This window comes from Gopherus flavomarginatus, chromosome 3, assembly GCF_025201925.1.
Source record: "Gopherus flavomarginatus isolate rGopFla2 chromosome 3, rGopFla2.mat.asm, whole genome shotgun sequence".
NCBI classification, from domain to species: domain Eukaryota; kingdom Metazoa; phylum Chordata; order Testudines; family Testudinidae; genus Gopherus; species Gopherus flavomarginatus.
This window is the reverse complement of record NC_066619.1, coordinates 73,255,110-73,280,034: the sequence shown is the minus strand read 5'-3', so window position 1 is coordinate 73,280,034 and position 24,925 is coordinate 73,255,110. Positions and strand designations below refer to the sequence as shown.

The following is a 24,925-nucleotide window of genomic DNA, read 5'->3' as shown; positions in this document are numbered from 1 at the left end:
CCTCACTCTCTCATCCTTCCCTTCGAAACAATCAATTCTGCTACCTCCAATAAATATGGAGATTTCCCTAATTAATTTGCTCCCTATAAGTTCTCCTCAATTAATTTATTTGTCCCTACACAAAGACCCCACAATGAATTCACCTGACTCCCTCAGTGAATTCATCTGCCTCCTTCTCCCCATATACTGAGACACACCGAATAAATTCATTTGCTTCCCCACTGCACACACACCATTTAACTTGTCTTGGATCCCTCTCAAACACAGACCCCTCCAGTGAACTCATCTGCTCACCACCAACACATGCAGCCCTGATCTCCCCCAATTAGTTCCACTCTATCTGAACCTCCATGCCAATTTCACCCCCCAAATAAGTGTCTTCCCAGATGTTGCAGTTGCAGCTCCCTGTTCTGATTCTCTCTTTAAGTTGCTGCTTCTTCTTCAGAAGCTCTGCTCCCTCACTCCTATTCTAGCGCTGGATGAAATCAAGGAAAGGGAAGCTGGAGTCTCTCATGCCCTCGAGGCATGTGGGAGCCAGGAGGAAGTGTTTTCACTTCTTCCAAATCCCAGCCCAGCAGGGGAGCATTGCTGAGAGCTGCAGAGAAGGTGCTATTTATACCAGTGCTAGGGGTGTGTGTAGTTTACATACTCCACATACCACCAGAAGTGTAGACGTAGCCTTATACACTGCACGCACACGTTTTCTGACCAATCTCCCCCTAGCATGTAAATTAATCAACCCTTAGCCTCACCTTTGAATCTGGGTGAAGTTGCACAGGGTGAGGGCAGTGGGAGTGCACAGGGAGTCAGTGCAGAATCTGAGCAAGGTCTTTTAGCCAGCAATGGAAATCCATTGGTTTGAGGATCACCAGGTTCTCTTAAAAATACAGCCCTGAAATCTAAACTGTCAAATGTATCAAAAAGAGGCTATAATCATAGAATATCAGGGGTGGAAGGGACCTCAGAAGGTCATCTAGTCCAACCCCCCCCCCCTGCTCAAAGCAGGACCAATACCCAGATTTTTGCACCAGATCCCTAAATGACCCCCTCAAGGATTAAGCTCACAACCCTGGGTTTAGCAGGCCAATGTTCAAACCACTAAACTATCCCTCCCCACTGACAATTACTAGAAAGTCATTGGTGGTAAACTCTGCTTAAGCGCAGGAATGCTATTATTTAGTCCCAATCATACCTCTGTACCATCTTTCATCAACGTTTCTTGAAACACTTCCCAAATATTAATTACTTGAGTCTGAGACCATCCTTCTGAAGTAGAAATATACAAAGAATAGTTCACCTGCCACTGGCATGATGGAATGAAGCAGCTGTTTAAATGGCAAATCACACTCTAGAACCAAAAGGTAAAAAAGAATACTGTATCTAATTGAAATTAGGGAATATAGGTAAACAAAATGCAATTACCTGAACTGGAATGATTATCATCTGAAAGACTGTGCCTGTAGCAGCTCCATACTGCCACCAACATGCTAGGGAAATGCCTTATAGTGGCCTACGGGACAGAATGCTCTCTCTTGAATCATCAAAACTGCTTCATGAAGCATCAAAGTGTTTGTTGGAGGGCTCTCATGCAAATACTAATTCACACTGGCTCTGTTCGGCTAGTGAAATATGACAGGATCACATCATGATGGTATGCGTGAAAATGTGCACTTTTTACCTTTGTTCAAAGGAGGAAAGGTAGAATATTACTTGGGGATTTCTTCTTTGCGCTACCATGGAAAAAAACAAATGATGTTTATTCCTTTAATAATAAATAGTTTACAGAGATAGCACATTAATTTAAATTGGGATTTTAACGTTTTATCATTATTATAAATACACTGAATTATTATCATACTTTGCACTTCCAGAGGGCCTTTCATTTGAACTAAGATGTGGTATTCACATTTTAAAGATCAAGAAAGTGAGACATAGATAATCTGTACTGTTATGTTAAAGGATGGCATAATGTCGCATAATCACACCCTCCCCATTTTTTCCATAATTAACACTGCACAAAAAAAACAATAATATTTTCTGTTAGAATTATATCTGCTGGGTAAAAGCACAATTCCAGTTGCAAGAAAGTCTTATTTTAAGATGACAGACTAAAAAAGCTGAAAAATGTATTTCAATTATTGTACTTTGAATATTATGCAGGACTAAGTCAAACAAATTAAATCAGTGCTTCAAGCTCTTGCTCTCTCTTCTTGGGAATCGTATTTCCCCAAAAACAAAACAAATGGGGAAATGCACACAGCTTTTGGAATGTCAAAGCAGTAATATATTCTATATGGAGTTTACAGAGTTTGGTTCATTCTTGCCTGTTAGACTACATTTTATTTTAAATTGCATATTCTGTGTTGCTAAACATCAAGTTTTTAAGAACACATGGGAATTCCAGTTATCATTCACAAACCAAGTTGAAAGGACAAATACAGAACAAAAGCAGTATATTGTTAGTCCAGTTAAAAGGTAACTTTCAGATGTACTCTTGAATGCTACCATGGTCGTCAGCCATCCTGATCTATCTTTAGAACAGAATCTGCCAACCAGGTTTTTATTTTTTACAAGAATTAGAGAGCAGCCTCATAAACTAAGTGTGCCAATTTTTCAAGACAGCTTATAATTGTGTGTACAGTTTTACAGTGTGCATAACACTTCCTTTGTCCAATGCAAACAGAATTCACATACTCATCCCATATAGAAATTTACCTGATTTGCACATGCAAAGTATTAAATAATTGCAAAATCACTGGCACAAATTTAGAGGCAGCCTTTTAAAATGTGGCTTTCATGCTAATTTTTATAACTGATATTCCATAAAATCTCATTTAAATTTTTTAATGAGATCTCCTGCATTATTCTTCTAACAGCACCACTAATTCTTAAGACACTATATTTAGTAAAATGCTGGTATTCTAGGTGATGGTATATTTTAAATGAAAGCATGTAAGTCCCTGTGTTAAGTAAAGTAGATTTAAGTATTTTAAACAATAATGTATATAGTAAAATAATTTTGTAAATTACATAAAATTTAATTATGTGATTTTATTCAGTCTTCCCAGTACAGTTCACAAACACCTTAAGTAGAAGTCCACCTGCCTTAGGAAACGGTTTTCTTTCCTCAGCCTCTTGCCAAGTGGTTCCTTAATACAGGTTTCTCTGTAAATTATTTGTTTTATTTCATAATAAATATTCACAAAACAGAACAGAATAAATATGAGCAGATATGCAGTTAAATATTTTCACGTAAGTGTTCTAGGAACTCAGAAGTTGCAGGGCAAAATTGTAAGCAACACATCTATTTTATTTAATGAAAGTGGATAGCTGTTGCTAAAAGCAAAATTAGGAGCATGATGTTTGTTTTTCAGGAGTACTGTAAATTATGCATTAGATGGATTTCCAGCAAACTACACACTAAAATGATGACCTGCCTAGATTATTCTATTCTCCAAAAGCATCAACAGATCTGTTTGGCCTATCTGCTGACACAAGCAGGGCTGCCTAGAGGATTCAGGGGGCCTGGGGCAAAGCGATGGAGCTGCGGCGCTTTTACTCACCCGGCGGCGGTCCAGGTCTTCGGCGGCATTTTGGAAGCAGGGGCAGCGGGCCTTCAGTCGCTCTGCGTCTTCGGCAGCCCTGAAGGGCACCCTGCCGCCGAAGACCTGGAGTGACAGAAGGGCCCCCGTCACCGAAATGCCGGCTGAAGACCTGGACCGCTGCCAGGCCAGGGCCCCTGCAGGGCCCGGTGCCTGGGGCGAATTGCCCCACTTGCCCCCCCTCTGGTCAGCCCTGGACACAAGTGCAGATTTCACCCCATTTCATTTCACCCCATTTCACTGACTTTAAGGGGACCAGGAGTTTTCCCAGGTTCTGGTCAACACCTATTTTTCATGGTCAGAAACTGGGAGAGTTATAGTACATGTACTAACAACATGTTTACATCATTAAGTGAATTCTATGAATACCAATGTATTACAAATTCTCAGACCTTCAGTCATGCAGAGTGACAAATGTTGGAATGGATCTGACTGCATGATAGCTCTCACATCTGCAGGCATCATTTCTTAAAACTCTATGACGTCAATAGAGCACACGTTAGAGAGCAGCTCATTTCTGAAGCAAAAGCCTGACAATCATTCACAAGTGGACAACATTTTCTCTTGACCATTGATCTACATTTTACCTGTACTGTAGGATGATGTTTCAGTTATATTTACAAAACAAAAAAGAGCATTTCTCATATCTTCATTATAGACACAATCCTCCCTAATAGAATAAACATGAATGAGCTTCAAGATCATACAATTTCTAGTTCAAATGTTGGTCTATGCTATGTCTTGTGAAATCAATTACCAGGAATCTTGCTTAATGCCAAGAATCTAAAATAAGACCCGTTGTTAGAAGACACATGTGTGTATGTATTTGAATCATTTTTGGGTTTGGGAATTTGTTAAACATATTGATAGCCTAATTCTCTACTCATTTACACCAGTGTGACTCATGAGTTGCTATCCTGAAGTAAATGGACTTGCAACAGTGAAAAATGGGCATGAATGAGGGCAGAATCATACCTGACTACCTGGATGTAAGTTTCTGGCACCAGTCTGGAACTTTGAAGGCCTACAGCCTCCCAATCCAGCAAAGAGAAGTAAAGTATTAACATATAAAATTATTATTAGGGGATAACCGTAAAAGTGAAGCATTGAAATCTTCCCCACCAAAAAGGTTGTATAGGCTGTCATCTTCAATTTAGACCTCTCTCTAGGTGCTCACATCCAGGCTACATCTAAATCTTGCAGATTCTTTCTGGATAACATCTCTAAGATACAGTATTTTCCTATCCATCCACAGAACTAAAACTCTTATCCAGGCTCTCATCATCTCACATTTCTATTAGTGCAACATCCTTTTCACTGGTCTTGACAAATTTAATTTTGCCTCACTCACATCCATTCAGAATACTGCTGCAAAGATCATTCTCCTAGCTCATCTCTTTGGCCATGTTGCCCTTCTCTTTGTATCCCTCCACTGCCTCCCTCATTGCTACTGCATTAAACAAAAGCTTCTTGTCTACATTTCAAGGTCTTTTGCCATCCATCCCCACCTACTTTCTCTCACTATCAAGACATTGACTCCTGCCTCTGACTGGTCCATGAAACCAGCATCCATCGACCACCGGTTAAATTTTCAAACAAGCATCTACATACTTTCTGTCATGCTGCCCTTCATACTCAGAGGATCTCCCAAATATATGCAAAGCTACCTCATTATCCTACTTCAAATCCCTCCTTAAAACCCTCCTCTGTAGTGATAACTACAAAAAAACCAAAAACAAACCTGACAATGGTTAGGCTGCCAGTGTTCTGAGACCACTGCCTATCATGCTGACCAGTCATCTCAGTTTTTCCTTGTACTCCTCCATCTGTGTCTGTCTTGTCCATCTGTTATCTATTGTCTGATACTTAAATTGTAAGCTCTTTGGGGACAAGGACTGCCTTGTTGTACAGCATCTAGCATAAGGTGGTGCTGGTCCATGACCAGGGCACTTACGTTCTATACTAATACTGCTACTAATAAACAGCTCCTCAGTGGAGCACAATAAGCAAAACAGAAGCTCTAGTGGGGAAAGACAAATGTCACCCAGAGGAACCAAGGCCACAACAGTGATAGCTAAAACCAGACTTGAGATGTAAAGTCTGGATCAGTTTCCAAGTTTTCTTCAAATACAGAGGTGTTCAGATTCATGTTTTCAGCTTAGGCACAACACAAAGAAAGGCCAGAACTGCAGTGTTTTGATCTGGACATTTACGAAGCGTAGAGGGCTTGGATCTAGGGTTCTAGTGTGGGCTCAGTTTCAGTGATAGCCAAAGAATGGTGCTAGCATCTCTTAAATAAAAAGTTTGAAAAAAATCTAAGATGATAAAATGCCCAGGAAGGCAGCGCTGCAGACAGTGTTTAGTCAGAGCTTTAAAATCTTGCACTTGGACTTGAAGAAATTCTAAATTTAACTGAATGAACTCCTATGACATTTCCTCTTGATTCTGCCTTTGGCAGGGTATCAGAATTGCATTTAAATGTTGGCAGTGAACTACGCAATTGCTTAGTTTAGGCCTACCACCTATTTTTTACATCTATCCATGCCTGTGGTGGGGGCTATGGGAAACAGAAGCAACTTTATGCTCAGTGGCTCAGATGGAAATCTCTTGGCAGCTTTGTTCTAGCTGGACTGGGAGTGAAGTGTGTTCTTTAGTGCTGTAGTTGTCACAAAAATGTCCTGCTATACTTGCCTGGTGCTGAGAGAAGGCAGCTGCCACATTTTCTTGCTCATTTCCCTTGGAATCCACTGAGGCAAAGAGAAGGTCCGCTTTGCAGACATATGTCTCTGGTGGGAAATTTAGCTCTGCACCAGAAAAGGCACAACATTCCTCCTGCTGCTCTGCATAAAATGAAAAGCCTGTAAGAATTTAAACAGATACTCTGTTCATTTGGCTCTCTAGTAGGTGGGCATACTGGATCGGCCAGAAAAAAAAAAGTCCTTCTGGAAGCAAAACTGCTCTCCAAACAAGCAATGTAAGAGTGTTGAAAGAGGAATCCACCCATGAAACAGACGCAAGGCTAAGGAAATGGGAGTCATACAGCAAGCTCATACACCTGAGTTTTTGCATTTATCACAACTGCCTACAGGGAGTGAGGAGTAACCCTGCAGTGTTGAACAGCGCAGGAGACGTAACAGCACAATTACTGTATCCTCCAATCCAAAACTGTGACCTAAAATTGTGTTGCATTATGGCCCTTCTATGTGTTCAACAGCTGTGCCTAGCTAGCAACTGGCTTCAGCGGCATTTCTGCCTGTTTGAATTTGATCCATTGTATTTGAAACATTTAAGCTTCTTCTACTCATAGTGTAGCACTTGAGCACATTTCCTCACTTTTCACCAGTCTTTCAGGTTTGTCAGCAATATTAAAGAAAATACAAATTGTGTGAAATACTAAAAGCAACACAAAATAATGTAAACTAAATACCTACAGACAGGCCAGGACCTCAGGAATTGCCTGATAAGTACAGAATAGACCCAGTTTTAAAAATAGATCCGAGAGAGAGAGAGAGAAAGAGAAGGCCAGATTCACTTTCTGATCGTACTGACTCTTGCAGCAGAAAGTCTATTAGGTGAGAAAGGGGATTAATGTTTTGCAAGACATGTGCATTTTACCCTGTACCAGAGAACCAGCAAAGGGTGGGTGATACTGACTGAGAGATGCACTGATTCAATGCAGCCCGGTGGTGGGGCTCCTATGGAGCTTCTGATCAGGGCCGTCCTTAGGATTTATGGTGCCCTAGGCGGGATTATTAAACTGGTGCCCCTGTGCCTGTCTTGCTCTTAGCAACACAAACATAAGCTTACAGTATTGGAAAACTTGCCACAGGCATGTTACTAAAACCAGTTTAACTTAATTAAGCACACTGTAATACTGATGAACTAACACTAAAAAGTCACACTATAGAAAAAATTCTGATTTGACAGAATGATGCAAATAATACATTTTTTTAAATTTGTCAACATTTTATTGGAAATTTATATGAAGAGGTATTGAAACAAGGATTAGTTTTTAATTAAAAGCAGTCTTTCTGGCTTTTTTGGCTGCAAAATCAGTAATAATGTCATCGTATGACAAAGACAAAGTGATGTCTTGTTTGATTGTAAGAATAGCAAGACCAGTCAAGGTTCCTGACTCATTGTAGAGTGCAGATAGTTTTTAATGAGCTTTAGTTTTGAGAAACTCTATTCTCCTGATGCTACTGTTACAGGAATTGTCAGTAGAATACGAGTGGCAAGTCTGCTGGTATGAATAAACTGTACAATGTCCATCACTGATTTTGCATGTGGCAACAACTCAGTTCTTCGTACAGTTCAAGTCCATTTAAATCAAAATGATCACCATGCTTCAGGAGGCTCTCTAGGTCAGGGATCCACAATGTGGTGCCCGCGGGTGCCATGGCGCCCACAGGGGCTTCTCAGTGCACCCACATACTGGTTGGAGGACGAGCATCTGCAGAAATGTCGCCGAAATTCGGTGGCATTTTGGCGGCAATGCCTCTGGATGACACTGCTTGCCGTCGAATTTAGGCAGTATTTCGGCAGATGCTCGTCCACCACCACGGTCCTTCATCTGGCGCACGCCAGACGAAAAAGGTTGGTGACCACTGCTCTAGGTTCTTGCACTTTGTCATTAGTTGCTCTTGTTTTCCTATTTCGTTGAATTTAGTCCCACTCAGCCCGTTGCCAGCTGAGTGAATAGAACCCCAGGCCGACAGTGGGTTGAGTGGCTCAGCTAGGGTCTCAGCCGCCGGCCTGCTCAGCCTGGGGTTCCTTGGGGGTGTCCAGGCCAGCAGCGGGTGCTGAGTAGGGCTGGCAGCTGGGACCCTGAGTGGCAATGGGGCAGCAGCCGGAATCCCAGAGCAGCGGTGCGCTGAGCCATTCAGCCCACCACTGCGTGTCATCAAAAATCAGCTCACGTGCCACCTTTGGCACATGTGCCGTAGGTTGCCAACCCCTGCTCTATACACTAGTAAGGAGATGAGCATATTACAGTTGTTGGAGGGCTCTATTTAGCAGTAACAGGGCTATAGGAAAGTCAGTCAACATTTTTTGTTTCTCTGATGAAAACTGGCCCACTCTCTTCCCCATTCCAAAATTGTCACAAATAATTGTCAACAACTTAATTTTCTGTTTTTGGCTAAGATATTGATTTTTTTTAAAAAAATATATATTGAAATTGAATTCAGGATTCTTAGCAAGCATTTTTAGCAAACAAATTTGCTCAATGACAATCAAAATGGCAACACAGTACTGCTTTCATGCTTGGCTCATCCCCCCAGCCTGCTGGTTCAACAGTTGCAGTAGAAGAGGAGAGGTGGAAAACTGCAGGACCCCAAAATCGACGTCTTGGGGTGCAGAGCGGCAACAGCAGCAGCAAATCCTCAGGTCTGATCACACACCAATGGGCACCACCGCCAGCTGAACGGACCATAGTGAACTTAACACAGCATCTGATCTCAGGGACGGGGCACCCATGGAGCCACAGCAGCTCATCCTGCCCTGTGCAGCTCCCCCCGGATGAGATGGATCACTGCCAGTCCGGGGGAGAGATACATTCCCCAGGGTGACCAGATCCAGATGTCCTGATTTTATAAGGCCAGTCTCGATATTTGGGGCTTTGTCTTATATAGGCACCAATTACCCCCACCTAGGGTGACCAGACTGCAAGTATGAAAAATCAGGATGGGAGGTGGGGTGCAATAGGACCCTATATAAGAAAAAGACCCAACATATGGGATTGTCTCTATAAAAGTGGGACATCTGCTCACCCTACCACAACCCCCTGTCCTGATTTTTCGCACATGCTATCTGGCTATCCCCAGCCCAGCCGTGTGTGACCATTCCAATCCTGGCTGCCTGCGAGGAAGTGAGTTACTTTCACTGTCATTCCTCAGCAGGTAGGCATGTTGTAGCAATTATATTAGACCAGTAAAAACCAGCAGGATCTTATTAAAGGGGACAAGGCAAAGATACCACATTTATTATGATAACAATTTATGACTAATAACTAATATTTTAATTCTTATACACACACATTATACCTGTATACCTGCTTTTACAGATCCAGACTAACACGGCTACCCTCTGATACTTGACACATTATACCTAATACCTGTATACACACACACACACACACATTCAAATTATACCTAATACCTACACACACACACACACACATATTCATCAGGTGTTCTGCAGCTGCTGCATAGTCACCAGTCCTGAAGATAGCTTAAGTTCATGGCTTGATTTTGCAGCTTGAGTTTGTAGCTTGTGGCAGCTAACTGGCCAGGAAAGCTGGGCACAAGGCTGAGCTGGATCTCTGTTGGGCAGGCACCGATGTTCTTCCATGTTGGCAGCAGAATGTTACCCAGAGTCTCTCATCTCACCCTTCTTTTTTATAGGCTTTTAGTTTGGATTCAAAGTCTATAGGTCTTGCTGTGTCACGCTGCCTCTGGGTTTAGACTGATCACCCATCAATTGCAGGCGTGACTTTCAGCCTTGGACCTGGCTTTGATTTTCCTTCTGTTGTTCTGTTGTCCTTTTCTTTTTAGGGTGGATGCTTCTTACTTTGTTTAGGGCTGTTGTCTAGGTCTTCAGCCGTTGGTATTTGAACTTTATCTCATCAGGACAGGCTGGGGCTGGAAGTTGATTCCGTCATCCATACATACCTCATTCACACATCTAAACTAAACTAATAAGATTACAGCAGGGCCTGCAAAAATGAAGGTTGGAGGAAGCTTTTACAAAATGGAGTGAGTGCTCCAAAATGGGGTCCGAATTACAACATGGAACAGAAGTTACAGTGTAGGCAAGTGTAGTGTGGATGGTGAACAGAACTTACACCAATAAATTAAAAACAATTTCATTTATCAGTTCTACAGGCAGCCAGCCTCACCTCCCCCCCAGCACCTCACCCAACACAGCCCTGACAGCCCTCACGCCAGGGGAAAGAGTCATTCTCACAGGTGAGCATAGGCAGCAAGTTTGTATAATTTTTGGTGGTGCCCAAAATGGTGGTGCCCGCCCCCCTCCCCCCCGCTGTCGCCTTGTAAGCCGATATAAAATGAAGCTACAATGCGTTGGCACCACAAGATTACAAGGGTCAATTAAAAGTGTAAACTCAGAAGCAGCACTTGCCTGCTTCAATATACAGTATTATATTTTGTTGCACTTGTGAAAAAGTGGGAATATTCTAAATGTTTTCTCTGAATACTGTGTGGGTGCCTCAGTTTCCCCTGCAAGGTGCCAATTGAAGGTGCTAGGGACAAAGAGATCAGAAGAGATCCAGAAGAGACACAAAGGCTAGAGGAGGGAGTGTCAGTTTGGAGCTGGCTGAGGAAATCGGGAGAGGCCCAGAACTTGGGTCTAGGCTCCCCACCCTCCAAGATGGACCTGACTGAGGGGTCCTGTTTTCTGTACCTACAAGCTTTGTTTTAGACTGTGATCCTGTCATCTAATAAACCTTCTGTTTTACTGGCTGGCTGACAGTCACATCTGACTGCAGAGTTGGGATACAGGGACCTCTGGTTGCCCCAGGACCTGCCTGGACAGACTTGCTGCGGAAAGCGCACAGTGTGGCAGGGCATGCTGAATGCTCTGAAGTTAGACCCAGGAAGGTGTAAGCATCTTGCTCTGGAGACAGTATGCTCAGGCCACGTCTACACTACAGCATAAAATCGAAATTATTAAAACCGGTTTTATAAAACTGGTTTTATAAAATCGATTTTACGCGTCCACACTAGGGCACATTAATTCGGTGGTGTGCGTCCACGGTCCTAGGCTACCATCGATTTCCGGAGCGGTGCACTCTGGGTAGCTCAGTAAAAGAATGAGACCAATAACTTCGATTTCCATCCACTCTAACCCTAAATCGATATAGTAATATCGATCTTAGGGTTACTCCTCTCGTTGGGGAGGAGTACAGAAATCGATTTTAAGAGCCCTTAAAATAGATTTAAAGTGCCTTGTAGTGTGGACGGGTACAGCGTTAAATCGATTTAACGCTGTTTAAATCGATTTAATGCTGTAGTGTGGACCAGGCCTCAGAGAGAGGAGGCTCCCCCAGAGTCCTGACTGGCTTTGTATGGAGTAGTTCCAAAGCATCCCAGCATCCTCTTCCACACCATGCACTTCCCGGAAGTCCAAACAGGCACTGACACTCTCTCCTCTGGCCTTTGTCTCTTTTCCAGGCATTAGGAGGCCACCTGATCTCTTTGTTCTCCAACACCTTCAGTTGGCACCTTGCAGGAGAGCGACCCAGGCCATCAGTTGCCCGGAGACAGGGTTTCAGTCATTCTCTGTGCAAACGGCATCACACTGGCACTCTAGGGCTCTACAACAATCACACATCCTTATCCCACCATCTAGATCCTTGAGAAATGCATAGGGGAAACTGAGGCACCCACACAGTATTCAGAGAAAACATTAAGAACATTCCCACTTTGTAACACCTGTATACTTTAAAGGGTGTAAAATAATCAAGTATTGTGCTAAACACAATGATACTCCAAACTGACCACCAAATTTAAGTTGCATGTTTTTCCCCTCAAGTGAGGGCTCTGGGATGGGGCTAGGGATGAGGGGTTCACACTGCAGCAGAGTGCTCAAGGTTGGGGTGCTGGGGGCGCAGGCTCTGGGGTGGGGCAGGGCTCGGGATAAGGAACTTGGGATGCAGACAGGCTGCCCAGGGCTGGGGCCAGAGAGGACTCTCCTCCCTCCTTACTGGCAGAAGCAAGCTCCAGGGAAGGGACCCTTCCTCTCTCTCCTGCCCCCCACCCGCAGCACACTCACTCTGCACCACAGTCACTGCACATGCTCCTAGTGACTCTCTCAGGTCCAGAAAGTCCACTCGCCTCCCCTATGATGGGTACCAGGGCGGGGGGGTTGCCATCATGTGTGGCCTCCCCATCCCTGCTGCTCCCACTGAGTGCCGGGGGGGCGGGGGAGAGAGCTCCCAAGCATGTGTGTGCCTCCTTCCCCCTCCTCTCTTCCTCTTCCCCTCCCCCAGTGCTCCAAGAGGCTGCCTCCCAATGATCTCTATAGCCTTAGGCAAAAGCAGCCCAAACAAAGGAGAGAGGCACTGGCTGTTTTCTTTCAGCCAGGGAAGTTCCGAGGTGGGGGCAGAGGAGAAACCCAGCTCCAAATATTGGTGGAGCACAGCCCCCAGCCTTGAATATTCCTGGTGCTTGAGCACCTTGAGCCCATATAAGCTGCCACCCCTGCAGGTGAGTTCCTTCCCCTACCCCTTCCCAGAGACTTCCCAGCAGCCAATCTCCTCCCTCAGACTGTGCTGCATTCGGCTCTCTCTAGGACCCAGCAGCCCTGCTCTTACTTTCTCCACTGCTTCCCCTCTGTCTGGGCTCCCTGCAGAGAGGTGCCCCCAGACCTTTTGGTGCCCTAGGCGGCTGCCTATTCTGCCTATGGCTAAGGACGGCCCTGCCTCTGATGGGTTCTGCAGTTTTAGGCCACGTCCAGACTACCCGCCGTATCGGCAGGTTAAAATCGATTGCTCGGGGATCGATATATCGCGTCTAATCTAGACACGATATAGCGATCCCCGAGCGCGCTTATATCGATTCCAGAACTCCATCAACCCCAACGGAGTTCCGGAATCGACAGGGAGAGCCGCGAACATCGATCCCGCGCGGTGTGGACGGGTGAGTAATCCGATCTTAGATATTCGACTTCAGCTACTTTATTCACGTAGCTGAAGTTGCGTATCTAAGATCGATTTCCCCCCTGTAGTGTGGACCAGCCCTTAATGTCCACTGCAGAGAGTGGTGGTGGAAAAACTGCCTGTTCTCCTTGGAGAGCATGAAGACATCTTTCTGCCTTCTGTGCAAAAATCTTTGCTGGAACAAGGAGGTGCAATTGTTTCCTCCAGTCCAGAAGGGAGGAATCTAGCTTCTCCCCTGTAAAAATGGAAGGAAATGTTAGTTTTGTTAATTCTAGACAGTAGCCGTTCTTACTGATGGTGATCTGAAAGTATCTGACAGTCACATGACCTACTGAGTTTAAATGTATTGTTTTCAGTACCGCAGACACAGCTAAATATTCAGACTGGTCCCTAGCCACATACACATGTAGATTACAAAGCACTGCAGGCTGTGTACTATTGGGAAATAAAAGTTATATTTTTTCAACTCACAAAGCAACAGTTTTCCCATAGTGTTGCTACAAACTATTCTTCATTCCAGACAATAACTTCAGGCCTTTTAACTTGCTGAAATTTGATTTTGACTCCTAATGGCTTCAGCTAGCAAGTTGAGCATCATTAACTTCCTTCCCTGTATTATGCGTCTGTGTGATACTAGTGTATTTGGAGCATACTGGGTTAGAAGAAAGACATCACTGGAGGAAACAAGCTGTTCTGAACGGAGAGGTCATTACTGATATTTATTATTACATTTTCAGAACTTAGCTTGTTAAATTCTTAGCACAACCATCTTAGTAACGGATATAAAATGCCACTAATGTGTATGAAAGATATTTTCCCTTACTCACAGGAAAATGAAGCTGTTAGAACTTTGTTTCCAGGACTTTATATGTGTACCATCATATCTATTTACAAAATGATAAAAAAAGATTCCCACTAACACTTACAAATGAAATGAAGGAAAGCCTTGGGTAAATCTTTAATTGACAATGCCATTTATTTTCATCTGATTGATATAACACAAAAATTGACTCCTTTCAGTTCAGCCAAACTTCTGCCTCTGGACTGGGCATTAGTTTTAATGATACATTCTTTGAACAGGACTCACGGCACTATGTTTTTGTATTCAGAAGTTACAAAATTAAACTGCATAAAGCTCAGTTTTTCTAAAAATCAAATACACGTTTTTAACTGTTATGACTTAGGGTAATTCATGACTTCAGTGCACATTATGCATAAATGTCAGTTCACAGTAAACTGATATTTATTTTCTCTCTTTTTGTTTTGGACTCTTAACAGAAGACCTGTACCCAGTGTTACCACTGCAGCTAGATCTCCTGCTTTTCCTTCATTGCCTATCTACTATCATATATTAAATGCCACAAACTACATTAATTGGATGGTTTTGTTGAGATTTTGCTCTATTTTTCTGCTTTACTACATAACTGCAGTGCATGCCATGATGAGGGAATTTCAGTTAATGGGAGCAGGATTGGGCCCACATATGTTTGAATTTATTTTTCTTTAAAGAAAAAGCAAGTAAGACCTGGAATCATAGATCTGTAGGACTGTAAGGGCCCTCGATAGGTCATCTAGTCTTGCCTCTGGCATCTAGACCAGCCTTGAGAGGTGGTTTGTCTTACCTGTTAACAACCTGTAACAATGAAGATTCCACAACCTCCCTAGGTAAACTGTTCCAGTGCTTAACTACTCTGCCAGTTAGGAAGTTTTTCCTAATGTCTATCTAAATCTCCCTTACCGCAATTTAAGCTCAATACTTCTTGTCCAGTCGTCAGTGGAAATGGAGAACAATTTAGCAACCTTTTAAATACTTGAAGAGTGTTATGCCCTACTTCAGTCTTCTTTTCTCCTGACTAAAAACATACCTTTTTCCCCCCCTCACCAATCTTTCCTTGGAGGTCATGTTTTCTAGACCTATCATCATTTTTGTTGCTCTCCTCTGGACTTTCTCCAATTTGTGCACATCATTCCTAAATGGTAGTGCCCAAAACTGGACATTGCAATTCAGTGGCCTTATTAGTGCTGAGGAGAGAGGAAGAATTACTTCTTGTGCCTTGCTTACAACACTCCTGCTGATACATCCCAGAATGGTGATTCCTTTTTTTGAAAAAGTATTACATTATTGACTCATATTTAGTTTGTGATCCACTATAACCCCCAGATCCTTTTCTGCAGTACTCTTTCCTAGGTAGTCATTTTTCATTTTGTATTTGTGCAATTGACTACTCCTTCCAAAGCATAGTTCTTTGCATTTGTCCTTACTAAACTTCATCCTATTTATTTCAGACCAGTGGCTGCTGGCTGGGCGCCCAGCTTTGAAGGCAGCGCTGCTGCCAGCAGCAGTGGAGAAGTAAGGATGGCATGGTATTGTGGAATAAATGCATCTTAATAGTTTGCAAAAGTGTGACAATGACCGTATCATATACATGTCTCTTTTCCTGGTTAGCTCTCTCAAAGTAGATCACATTAAATATATACTCCAAAAACAAATTCACTTTCAACTCAAAGGGAAATGTTTCTGGAGAGTTAGGAGCACCTGAACACAGTAGTTTTGAATAAGAGTTCCTCTTTAACTGTAACATAAACTGCACACTGTCCAATTAACATTGAGAAGACCTGTTATAAAGAGATATGTGGGGGCAAATTCTTTCAACCTATGCAAACGCTGAGTGTTTAAATTGTGCAGGGGAGTCCCACAGAGCTTGCGGGGATGGAATCATTTCCCTACAGGGCTGAGGAACATCCATGCTGCATCTCCATCCCAGCTTCCTTAGCTCATGGGCCTTACTGGTATCTAGAGGCCACTGCCCTTCACGGTCACATATCCCAGCTCTTCCTTAGTCTGTTCCAAATCCCCTGTTCAGAAGCCTGGTTTAGCCTGTGCAAAGCATTCTCCTTCCCATATAGCAGAAACACTGCAGTCCTGGTGCCTTTTAGGTCCTAAGCACGTATGTGAGAGGAGGTAAGGTTTGCCCTTTTTAAAGCAAATACAGACCCTAATTTTCAAAATGATACATCCTTTAATTCGTATGCATCCCTGATTTACACCTGGACTTTGAGAGTTGCACTTCAGCAGAACAGGCTTGACTACTTGTTCCTTACTAGAGATTTTTAATTGGCTCTTAACTCTAGTGAAAGCTAGTATGTTGGCATCAGCTTGCCACAACTGTCTTCATTGTGACTATTCCTGATAACTGGTCATCTTTGTGAGGAAGGGGTTCATGATCCAGCCCTTAGAATGTACTATCTAAAGATTTTCTGAAAGAAATTGCTAACCTCCTTGCCCCACCACCCACTTCCACTGTGCAGCTTAAGAATACCTTCTACATTTGCTTGCTTCACCCTTAAGCTTAATGAGACCTCTAGTGCAGGCATTTACTTTAATAAGAATGGTATTCAAGTTGTGCAATGAATCTTACTGCAGATGCTAAAGAACAGAAGTTTCAGCAACACAGAAACACAGAGCTGGAAGGGAACTCCTGTGTCACTGAGCTCAGTCCCTTGCTATTGCAGGCCACCCTGTTGTATAATTGACAACTTAGCCACCTCAAAGAGTCCCTACGATAATTATTTGGTTAAAAGCAACCCTCAATCAAGCTACATCAGACATCTGTGTGCATCCCATAGGATAGCAGTTATCACAATCTTCATTCTCCCATTTATTTTAGGAACATAGGATCTGACACATAAGATCCATCAAATCCAGTATCTTGCCTCTTTCAGTGACAAACACATGATACTTCAGATGAAGGCAAATCCTCCTCTCTCTACCACCATAGTGTCCCATCCTATTCTGCAGTGCTGCATGTCAGAGGAAAATATTCCTTCCTGATCTTTGCAGCAGGATTTTTGAGTGCCATTATTTTCTCTTACATAAATACAAAAATTTATAAATTATAGATACAATTATTTTTAGGGGTTTTATTAGATTATCTATTTAAATTTTCAGAGTTGTGGGAAATTATGGGGAGAGTCAGACAATAATTATTTAATGACAGTAAATACAAATTTAAAAAGTTAAAGTTTATAACCATTAAAGCACAAGTTGTGAACAGAACATCAAAACAGACAAAGTGAATATCCTTAAACCAAACTCTAAGAAGTTCTCAAGCAGCGTTTTCCTTACTTTACCTATCTGTACATTTCAATTACTATTGATAGAAGTATTGTTTTGTCGGCTTGTGTGTGGTGAAGTTGATATTTACTGATAAAAATCTAATCCTGCCAAGTTTACTTATCAAGATTTATGAAGTTATTCAGACACATTGACTTGTTGACCACCTGTGAGAGTGAATTCCAAAGAGATTATATGTTCATGAAGAGGTATTTCTATTTATTTGTTCTAAATTTACTGACCTTTAATTAAGATGAATACATCCCTTGGATGAGATGGTGTAAAAAGAAGGGACTGTTCAATTTCCTTTGCACCCATCATACATTTTTAACAGCTTAGTCATGCCCCCTGACTCTTCTCCTTTCCACACTATGTAATTCTAGATCTTCCAGCCTCTCATCAGATATAAGTCTCCCATCAGCACCAATGCTTTTCACTTCTCTCCTTTGATTCTTTTGAGCTAGATCCACAAAGCGGACTTAAGCTCAGCATGGCAGTGCCTAACTTCAGGTGATCTGCCACTGAGTGGAATCCACAGTTCCAAGTTAGGTACCCAGGCTCCCTATACAGGGCATCGGGGGAGCTAAGCACCTAACAGTGAGACTCAAAAGCCAGCAGTGATACTGAGCAAGGAGCTACCCAAGCTAACCAACAGAAAATTCCACAGTGTGTGTGTGGGGGGTGGGGGTAACAGGGGAGGTTATAGTGCATGTGTGGGCGGGAGGACGTGCTGCATCTTGTCCAGCCTCTGGGGCTTGTCCTACCCTCCACTGTTGCCCTTTGATGTGGGAATGGTGCAAGCTCAGGTGACGGGCTCCTGTCTGGTGATAAGTAGGGACACAGCTGTGATACAGTCTGCTTGTCAGAGGAGCAGCCATTCTCTTTCAGTCCCGCCCTTCCCATCCTTAGTCTAGTACCCAGTATCTTCTATGATGGTTGGAGCTAATCTGATTGCCAGTTCTGGGAGCTGAGAGGGATTCTGCCCCCTACGATGAATTCAGCAAACTGGAATGTGGAGTTTTCACCTTCTATTTAGCATCCAGGATGTCTGGTTTGGGTGTGGGCATGAATTTACAAATGTCGCAAAGCTGGTTGGTCCAAGTTCAGTTGGTGGACTAAGCTAGGTCCAGCAGAGCTCCCTGCATACTGGCTGAAGGCATTCCCATGGCATATTTAGGAGGTGTGACTATGCCTGGCACAGCATGTGGCTCCTCATATCTAATACCTCTGCCATGGAGGAGCACTCTGGTTGGGACTCTGATTCCTATCAGGGTCCCTTTCAGGCCGGTTTAAGAGTGTAGAGGGGGCACACACACAGGCCGGTTTAAGAGTGTAGAGGGGGCACACTTTACACTCACACAGATTTATATTTCAGCTGCCACCAATGGCCCAGATGAAGTGCACTCTGGAACAATCCTGCTGAGTAGCTCAAGATGACTACCCAAGTTAGGTTTTAAAGTTGCAACTTCCAAATTTAACCATACTATGGTGTCTGTGTCACACATCAACTGCACATGTCTAGTGCTTCTAAATGCACCACGGCTCACCATGACGTTGTGACAACAGATTATGCATCATTTCTCCCTGTTTTTAAAGTATCCAAATACCCTATTTGTGTTTTGTTGCTACTTTTGCTTTGTTTTTTTGCTGTAGTTTAAGCTGCTCCTGCACCCAGAACAGACTTTTAAATGTATCTATTCTTGATGACTCCTGAGGTATTTTCCCTTCAGTTTATCCTTGAAGTTCAGAGTCTATCGACATATATAAGAAGTTTACGCTATTTTCTGGCAACAGGAGTTAATGGGATTTAAATGATGTCACCTAGTCCAATCTCCCAAGACAATCTCCCAATCTCCAAATCCATCTGGAGTCTGACAATATATCATTAGTTTTAATAGTCAAAGCAAACTGTAAACACTCAAGGTCTACTTCTAACAAGTCATTATTAGACTGTTCCCAATATTGACTCTTGGGTACTTTATGTAACTGCTCTTGCATCCACTCACTACAACTGCCTCCTATTACTTAAACAGGTTTCCATTAGCAACAGTATTTTCCCTTTTTACCTTATTTTCCTATCTACTCCTTTATCAGGGCCCTTAATAAGAGTTTCTGGAAACCCAATTAAATCAGGTACAGATCACAGTTATTTACTAATTTATTTCCTTATTCAGAAGGTTAGAGTCATGATTTTCCTCACAGAAATGTTGACGGATTGACCTTATTTGGATGCATTTATTCAAGTGTTATACTAGCAGACCTTTTAATTTGACTACCAATCATTTCTATAGAACTAAGGTGAGGTTTACCAGACGGTAATTCCTGGCAGCTTGCTTTTTTCAAAATAGACAAAAAATTAGCTTTCCAGTCTTCAGAACGAGTTGTTGGTTTTGCTCTTGGAGTTCGGTCCCAAAGATCACATGCTCACTAGTGTGCCCACTACTTTATGCCCTTCAGAACACTAGCAAGAAAACCATCTGTATTTACAATACTGGAATTTCTCCAGGTGCTCCATAGCTTCCTTCTCAGAGATGTCAGTCTGCCAGAGCCAAATTTCAACTACCCTTAAAAGTGTTGCTGGGGGCAGGAATTTCTATATTCTTTTATTTTAACTTCACCATTTTTTTTCAATTGCTTCTCTCCTTTTCACTAGTTTAGAGCAGGAGTTCTCAAGCTGTGGGTTGGGACCCCAAAGTGGGTCACGACCCCATCACCAGGGCTGGTGTTAGACTTGCTGGAGTCCAGGGCCAAAGCTGAAGCCCAAGTCCCATTGCACTGGGCGGAAGCCAAAGTCCAAGGGCGTTAGCCCTGGGCTGCAGGGCTCAGGTTTCGGCTTCAGTTCTGGGCAGCAGGGCTCAGGTTACAGGCCCCCTGGCTGGAGCAGCTTTGCCTCTCCACCCCCATGCACAGGGTGGTGGGGCTCAAGCTTTGTCTCCCTACCCCCACCATTTGGGGTGGTGGGGCTTGAGCAGGCTCAGGCTTTGGTCCCCCTTCCTGGGGTTGTTAATAATTTTTGTTGTCAGAAGGGGGTTGCAGTGCACTGAAGTTTGAGAAATGCTGGTTTAGAGTGTTTCAAGTCTATCCATTTCTCTAAGTCAGGGGTTCTCAACCTTTCTCTTTCTGAAGCTCCCCCTCCCCCCAACATGCCATAAAAACTCCACGGCCCAGCTGTGCCACAACAACTGTTTTCTGCATATAAAAGCCAGGGCTGCCATTAGGGGATAGCAAGGAGGGCCCCATGGCACCATAAAGCTAAGTTATTCAGACTTCAGCTTCAGCCTCTGGTGGTGGGGTCTGAGGTACTTGGCTGCAGTCCCATGCAGCAGGACTTTGGCTTTCTGCCCTGGGCCCTAGCAAGTCTGATGCCTGCCATGTTTGGCGGACCCCCTGAAACCTGCTCATGGCCCCCTAGGGGGCCTTTGACCCCGGTTGAGAACCACTGCACTAGGTGTTCATATCACACTCATCACCATGCTAACTGAGACTGACTGTGTCAGTCATATTTGAAGCCGCAATGCTTTTAATATATTTGGAGAATTTTTAATTATTTACTTCATGCCTTTGACTATGTTCTTCATATTCTCTCTGCATTTTATGGGCCAAATTATCAAAAAGGGTCTTGCTTGGCCTGGCCTCCAACTGTGTGTGTAATTTTGCATATGCAAACACCAAACATTAAATGGTAATTTAATATATTTTTCACCAAAATACAGTAGAAGCAACTATGGCAAACTATTTTATGCTTGCAGTAGAATCACATTCTCATAAGTCAAATGATAAATATTGCTTATCATTCCAGTCATGAGTATGGAGAAAGATACTTGCAACAATTTGGAGTCTGTTTTTAATTATTTTATTTTTACTTTGTTCTTACCACATTACAGTTATACAGCAGAACCTTAACTATCAAAGTTTTCGAGAAGAGGCCATAATGCTGATCTCAGCTATGCTAGCACAAATCAGTGGTAACTCCATTGGTGTCAATGGACTTGAATTGGTGTGAAACCCACATGAGATCAGAGCAAGTGTGAGTGCACTTACCACCCCTTTTTGAGGCTAGGAAGTCCATCATAAGAGTTCCATATAAAATTTACTCTGCACAAAAGGATTTTTCATATTGCAAATATCAATCATGTTCCAAAATTTGCACTGAATGCATATTCAGATTAATTTAAAACCAAAGTTTGGCTCAGTAATTCTTCAGACACTTCGGAAAAGGCAATGTACCTCTCAGTTCCTGTAGCATTAACCAATCAGCTGCCGTTGCTTCTCGTTGCTGAAAGGGAGTGGAGGACTGTTTCTTCCAGTCTCTCCCCACAGTAGTGGGTGCTTTTCTTCCCTCTTCTTACTACACTACTCATGTCAGATTCCCTGATGGCAAATTCTTCTTTGACCCCCCTTCCTTGGTGTCAGAACCCATCTTGTACTGAGGAGCAGGGGCGGCTCCAGGCATCAGTGCACCAAGCGCGTGCCTGGGGCGGCAAGCCACGCAGGGCGGCCTGCCGGTCACCGTGACTGCAGCAGTCAGGCTGCCTTTGGCACGCCTGCGGGAGGTCCGCCGGTCCCTTGGTTTCTACGGCAACTTGGTGGCAGGTACACTGAAGGCATGGGACTGGTGGACCTCCCACAGGTATGCTGCCAAATCCGCGTTACTAGCGGACCTCCCACAAGCATTCTGCTGAAAGCTACCCAACTGCCATGCTTGGGGCAGCAAAATACATAGAGCTGCCCCTGCTGAGGAGGACAGTCAAGCACCTTGGAAGATGGCAAATTTGAGCTTGCTTTGATACACTCTACGGAAGCTTTCTGTTTCACTCCTCACTCTTCCAGGCTGTGTTTTAAGTCTAAATTGCAAACTGTATTTTAAAACAATCTGTATTCGCCACTATCAGCAAACTTTGCTAAGAGGACATGGAGACTTTCTTATTATCTCAACCACTCTAAGTCAATGACAAGAAATCTATCATAAGTAAAAGAACAATTGGCATAAAGTCTCCAAGCCTTCCAGAGTGCATTAGTCTACTTCACATTTTAGAAACAGAAGTATATATCATTCTATAAAAAGAAAAAAGAATTATTTTCAGATGAATGTATTTGCCAGAATATCTGTACAGAAAAGGCAACTTTTTTAGAAAACAACCTTTAGTTATCATTAGGTATGAGCCAAGATCCCAATACCTGTTTAATAATGAAAGGCAGGTGTTCAAACTGTATTTTTTTTATGTGTGAACACAAGAATAGAAAGTTATTAAAATAATAGAAAAATATAACTACAGTATATGAAGTTGGGTTACTACTGGTGCTGACTTGGGGCCAGCTACATTACATTTAATGGGCGCTTTCATAAATAAGAATTGCAGGGTCAAGCCCTTTATTAATAACATTCTGCAGCAAAATAAGATCAAATGAAATACATATGACTGTCATTTGTTGCTCTATCCACTATTTGGCTTTAACCAAATATCACTGTCAGTTATAGTGCATTAGCCAAATATTAAAATTAGACATTAGGACAACCCTAGTAATATAGTATAATACAGTAACAAATACCACATTAGCATTGCATTTACGGTAGATATATTATATAAACCTACTTAAAAGCAATTATATATATATATGTGGACTACCTTAGAAAACTCATGCACAGTAAAACATGCTATGGGAGACTAGCCACAGTAGCTTTTCTATATATTTAAATAACTTAAAAATTTTAAGAAACGGGTATAGGATTATAGTTTTGCTATTATTACTGATCTACTTACATATGCCCATACACAAAGCAAGATCCATAAGTGTTGTCGTTATATTGTAACCTTTAGAAACAGGCTTTATTGACACTCTGATTCTCAGAATAACAGCAGCTTAGATTTGGTTTCTCCATGTTTTATACTAAAGCTCTGCATTTACCTATAGACAGGGCCGCCCGGGGGGGGGGCAAGTGGGGCAATTGGCCCCAGGCCCTGGGCCCCACAGGGGCCCCCACTAGAATATAGTATTCTATGGTATTGCAAATTTTTTTTTTTTTATGGAAGGGGCCCCTGAAATTGCTTTGCCCCAGGCCCCCTGAATCCTCTGGGCGGCCCTGCCTATAGAAGGCGAATGCTCTCAGTTACCGCCAGAATGAAAGATTTAGGGAGTGGCCCAAAGCAACCCACGTACTGTACAAACTATTGATAAGCATTTTATATCACCACCAAGTTAGACTTGATTTAACTGAATACATGAGAAAGTTAGTGAAGAAAATCAGTGACACTTACCATTATTCCAGTAAGTAAACAGACTCCTTTCCCACAGTATGTATTAGGTACCATGTCACCATATCCAATGGATAGGAAAGTTATTGAAATCAACCACATAGCTCCAAGGAAGTTGCTAGTAACATCCTGTTGATCGTGGTACCTAAAAGATCGAAACATAATTACTCTATCATAAATACTTCTATTAAATTTCTGTGCTTTGAGAGGTAGCTTTCACTAGCTGGTATCTCAGCTGTTCCTTCTCAAAGATATAATGCTATTTTTATTTATGTATTTTTTATGTGTTTTGTTTCTGGAGATAAGCAGTTGTTATATAATACTCAGACACAACTAGGGTGATCAGATGTCCCAAATTTATAGGGACAGTCCCAATTTTTGGGTCTTTTTCTTATATAGGCTCCTATTACCCCCACTCCCATCCCGATTTTTCACACTTGCTGTCAGGTCACCCTAGATACAAGAAAAAAAAATCAGCCAGTACAACAGCAGAGGTATTTATCAGTGCTCTTTAGTTGATATACTTTTATTATTATCTAATGTGGTGGAAGCCTTTGACTGAAGAATTTCCTCTCTTCCCCTCCCCCAATCACTTCATTAGGGGGCAAATTCTCCACCTTCACAAGTGCTGAAGCCTACTGTGCAGTGGAACCAGCACAATCTGTTGCCTATACGGAAGTAGCAGCGGGTCTCTGCAGGTGGTGGTGGAGGCATAGGTGGGCTGAGGGCAGGGCACACTGTTCATCTCCCCAGCGGCCAGCCTGAGGATAGCCTTGTAAGCAGAGGTTCATTATTAAACTGACATGCGGACACTGAATTAAACTGAAACAGTCTGGCACCTTCATTCTACTTCACTGCATTCAATAGATGTAAGTCTGCTGTCCTGCATTGCATTTCTATTGGACCATGAAAGGGTCACATTAAAAAAGTCAATATTCCTTTTTGTTAAAATCCAGTACTTACTATACACTGATTTTTGAGGATGTGCATTTTTGTTAAAATAATCTAGAACAATACAACTAATCCCCTCCACCAAAGAGAACAGTCTCAGAGAAAGGTTAAACAGTACAGTGGCCCTTATATTATATTTGGACCCAAACAGCTGTGAATCCAGTGGGACGTGCTTTAGAATCAAAACTTGTGACCAACACAGTCTGAATGAAATGAATGCTCACCAGTAAAGCTTGTGGCGATTAGGGCAAGTGGACATCTTGTCTCCCAGGCACAGAGCAACACAGAGACCTTCCATTTCAGGGTAACTCCACAGCTGCCAGGC

The 24,925-nt window shown here is 42.8% G+C and overlaps 1 protein-coding gene across 3 annotated transcripts in view; it reads right to left on the bottom strand.

Annotated features, from left to right (window-relative positions):
- The window catches only part of KCNN2 (potassium calcium-activated channel subfamily N member 2), a 194,609-nt gene that overhangs the window by 12,586 nt on the left and 157,098 nt on the right, over positions 1–24,925 (bottom strand). For all 3 annotated transcript variants that reach the window (XM_050945747.1, XM_050945749.1, XM_050945748.1), the window contains exon 6: positions 23,653–23,794. In XM_050945747.1, the coding sequence (XP_050801704.1) occupies positions 23,653–23,794 (142 nt within the window). The remainder of the gene's footprint in view (positions 1–23,652; positions 23,795–24,925) is intronic.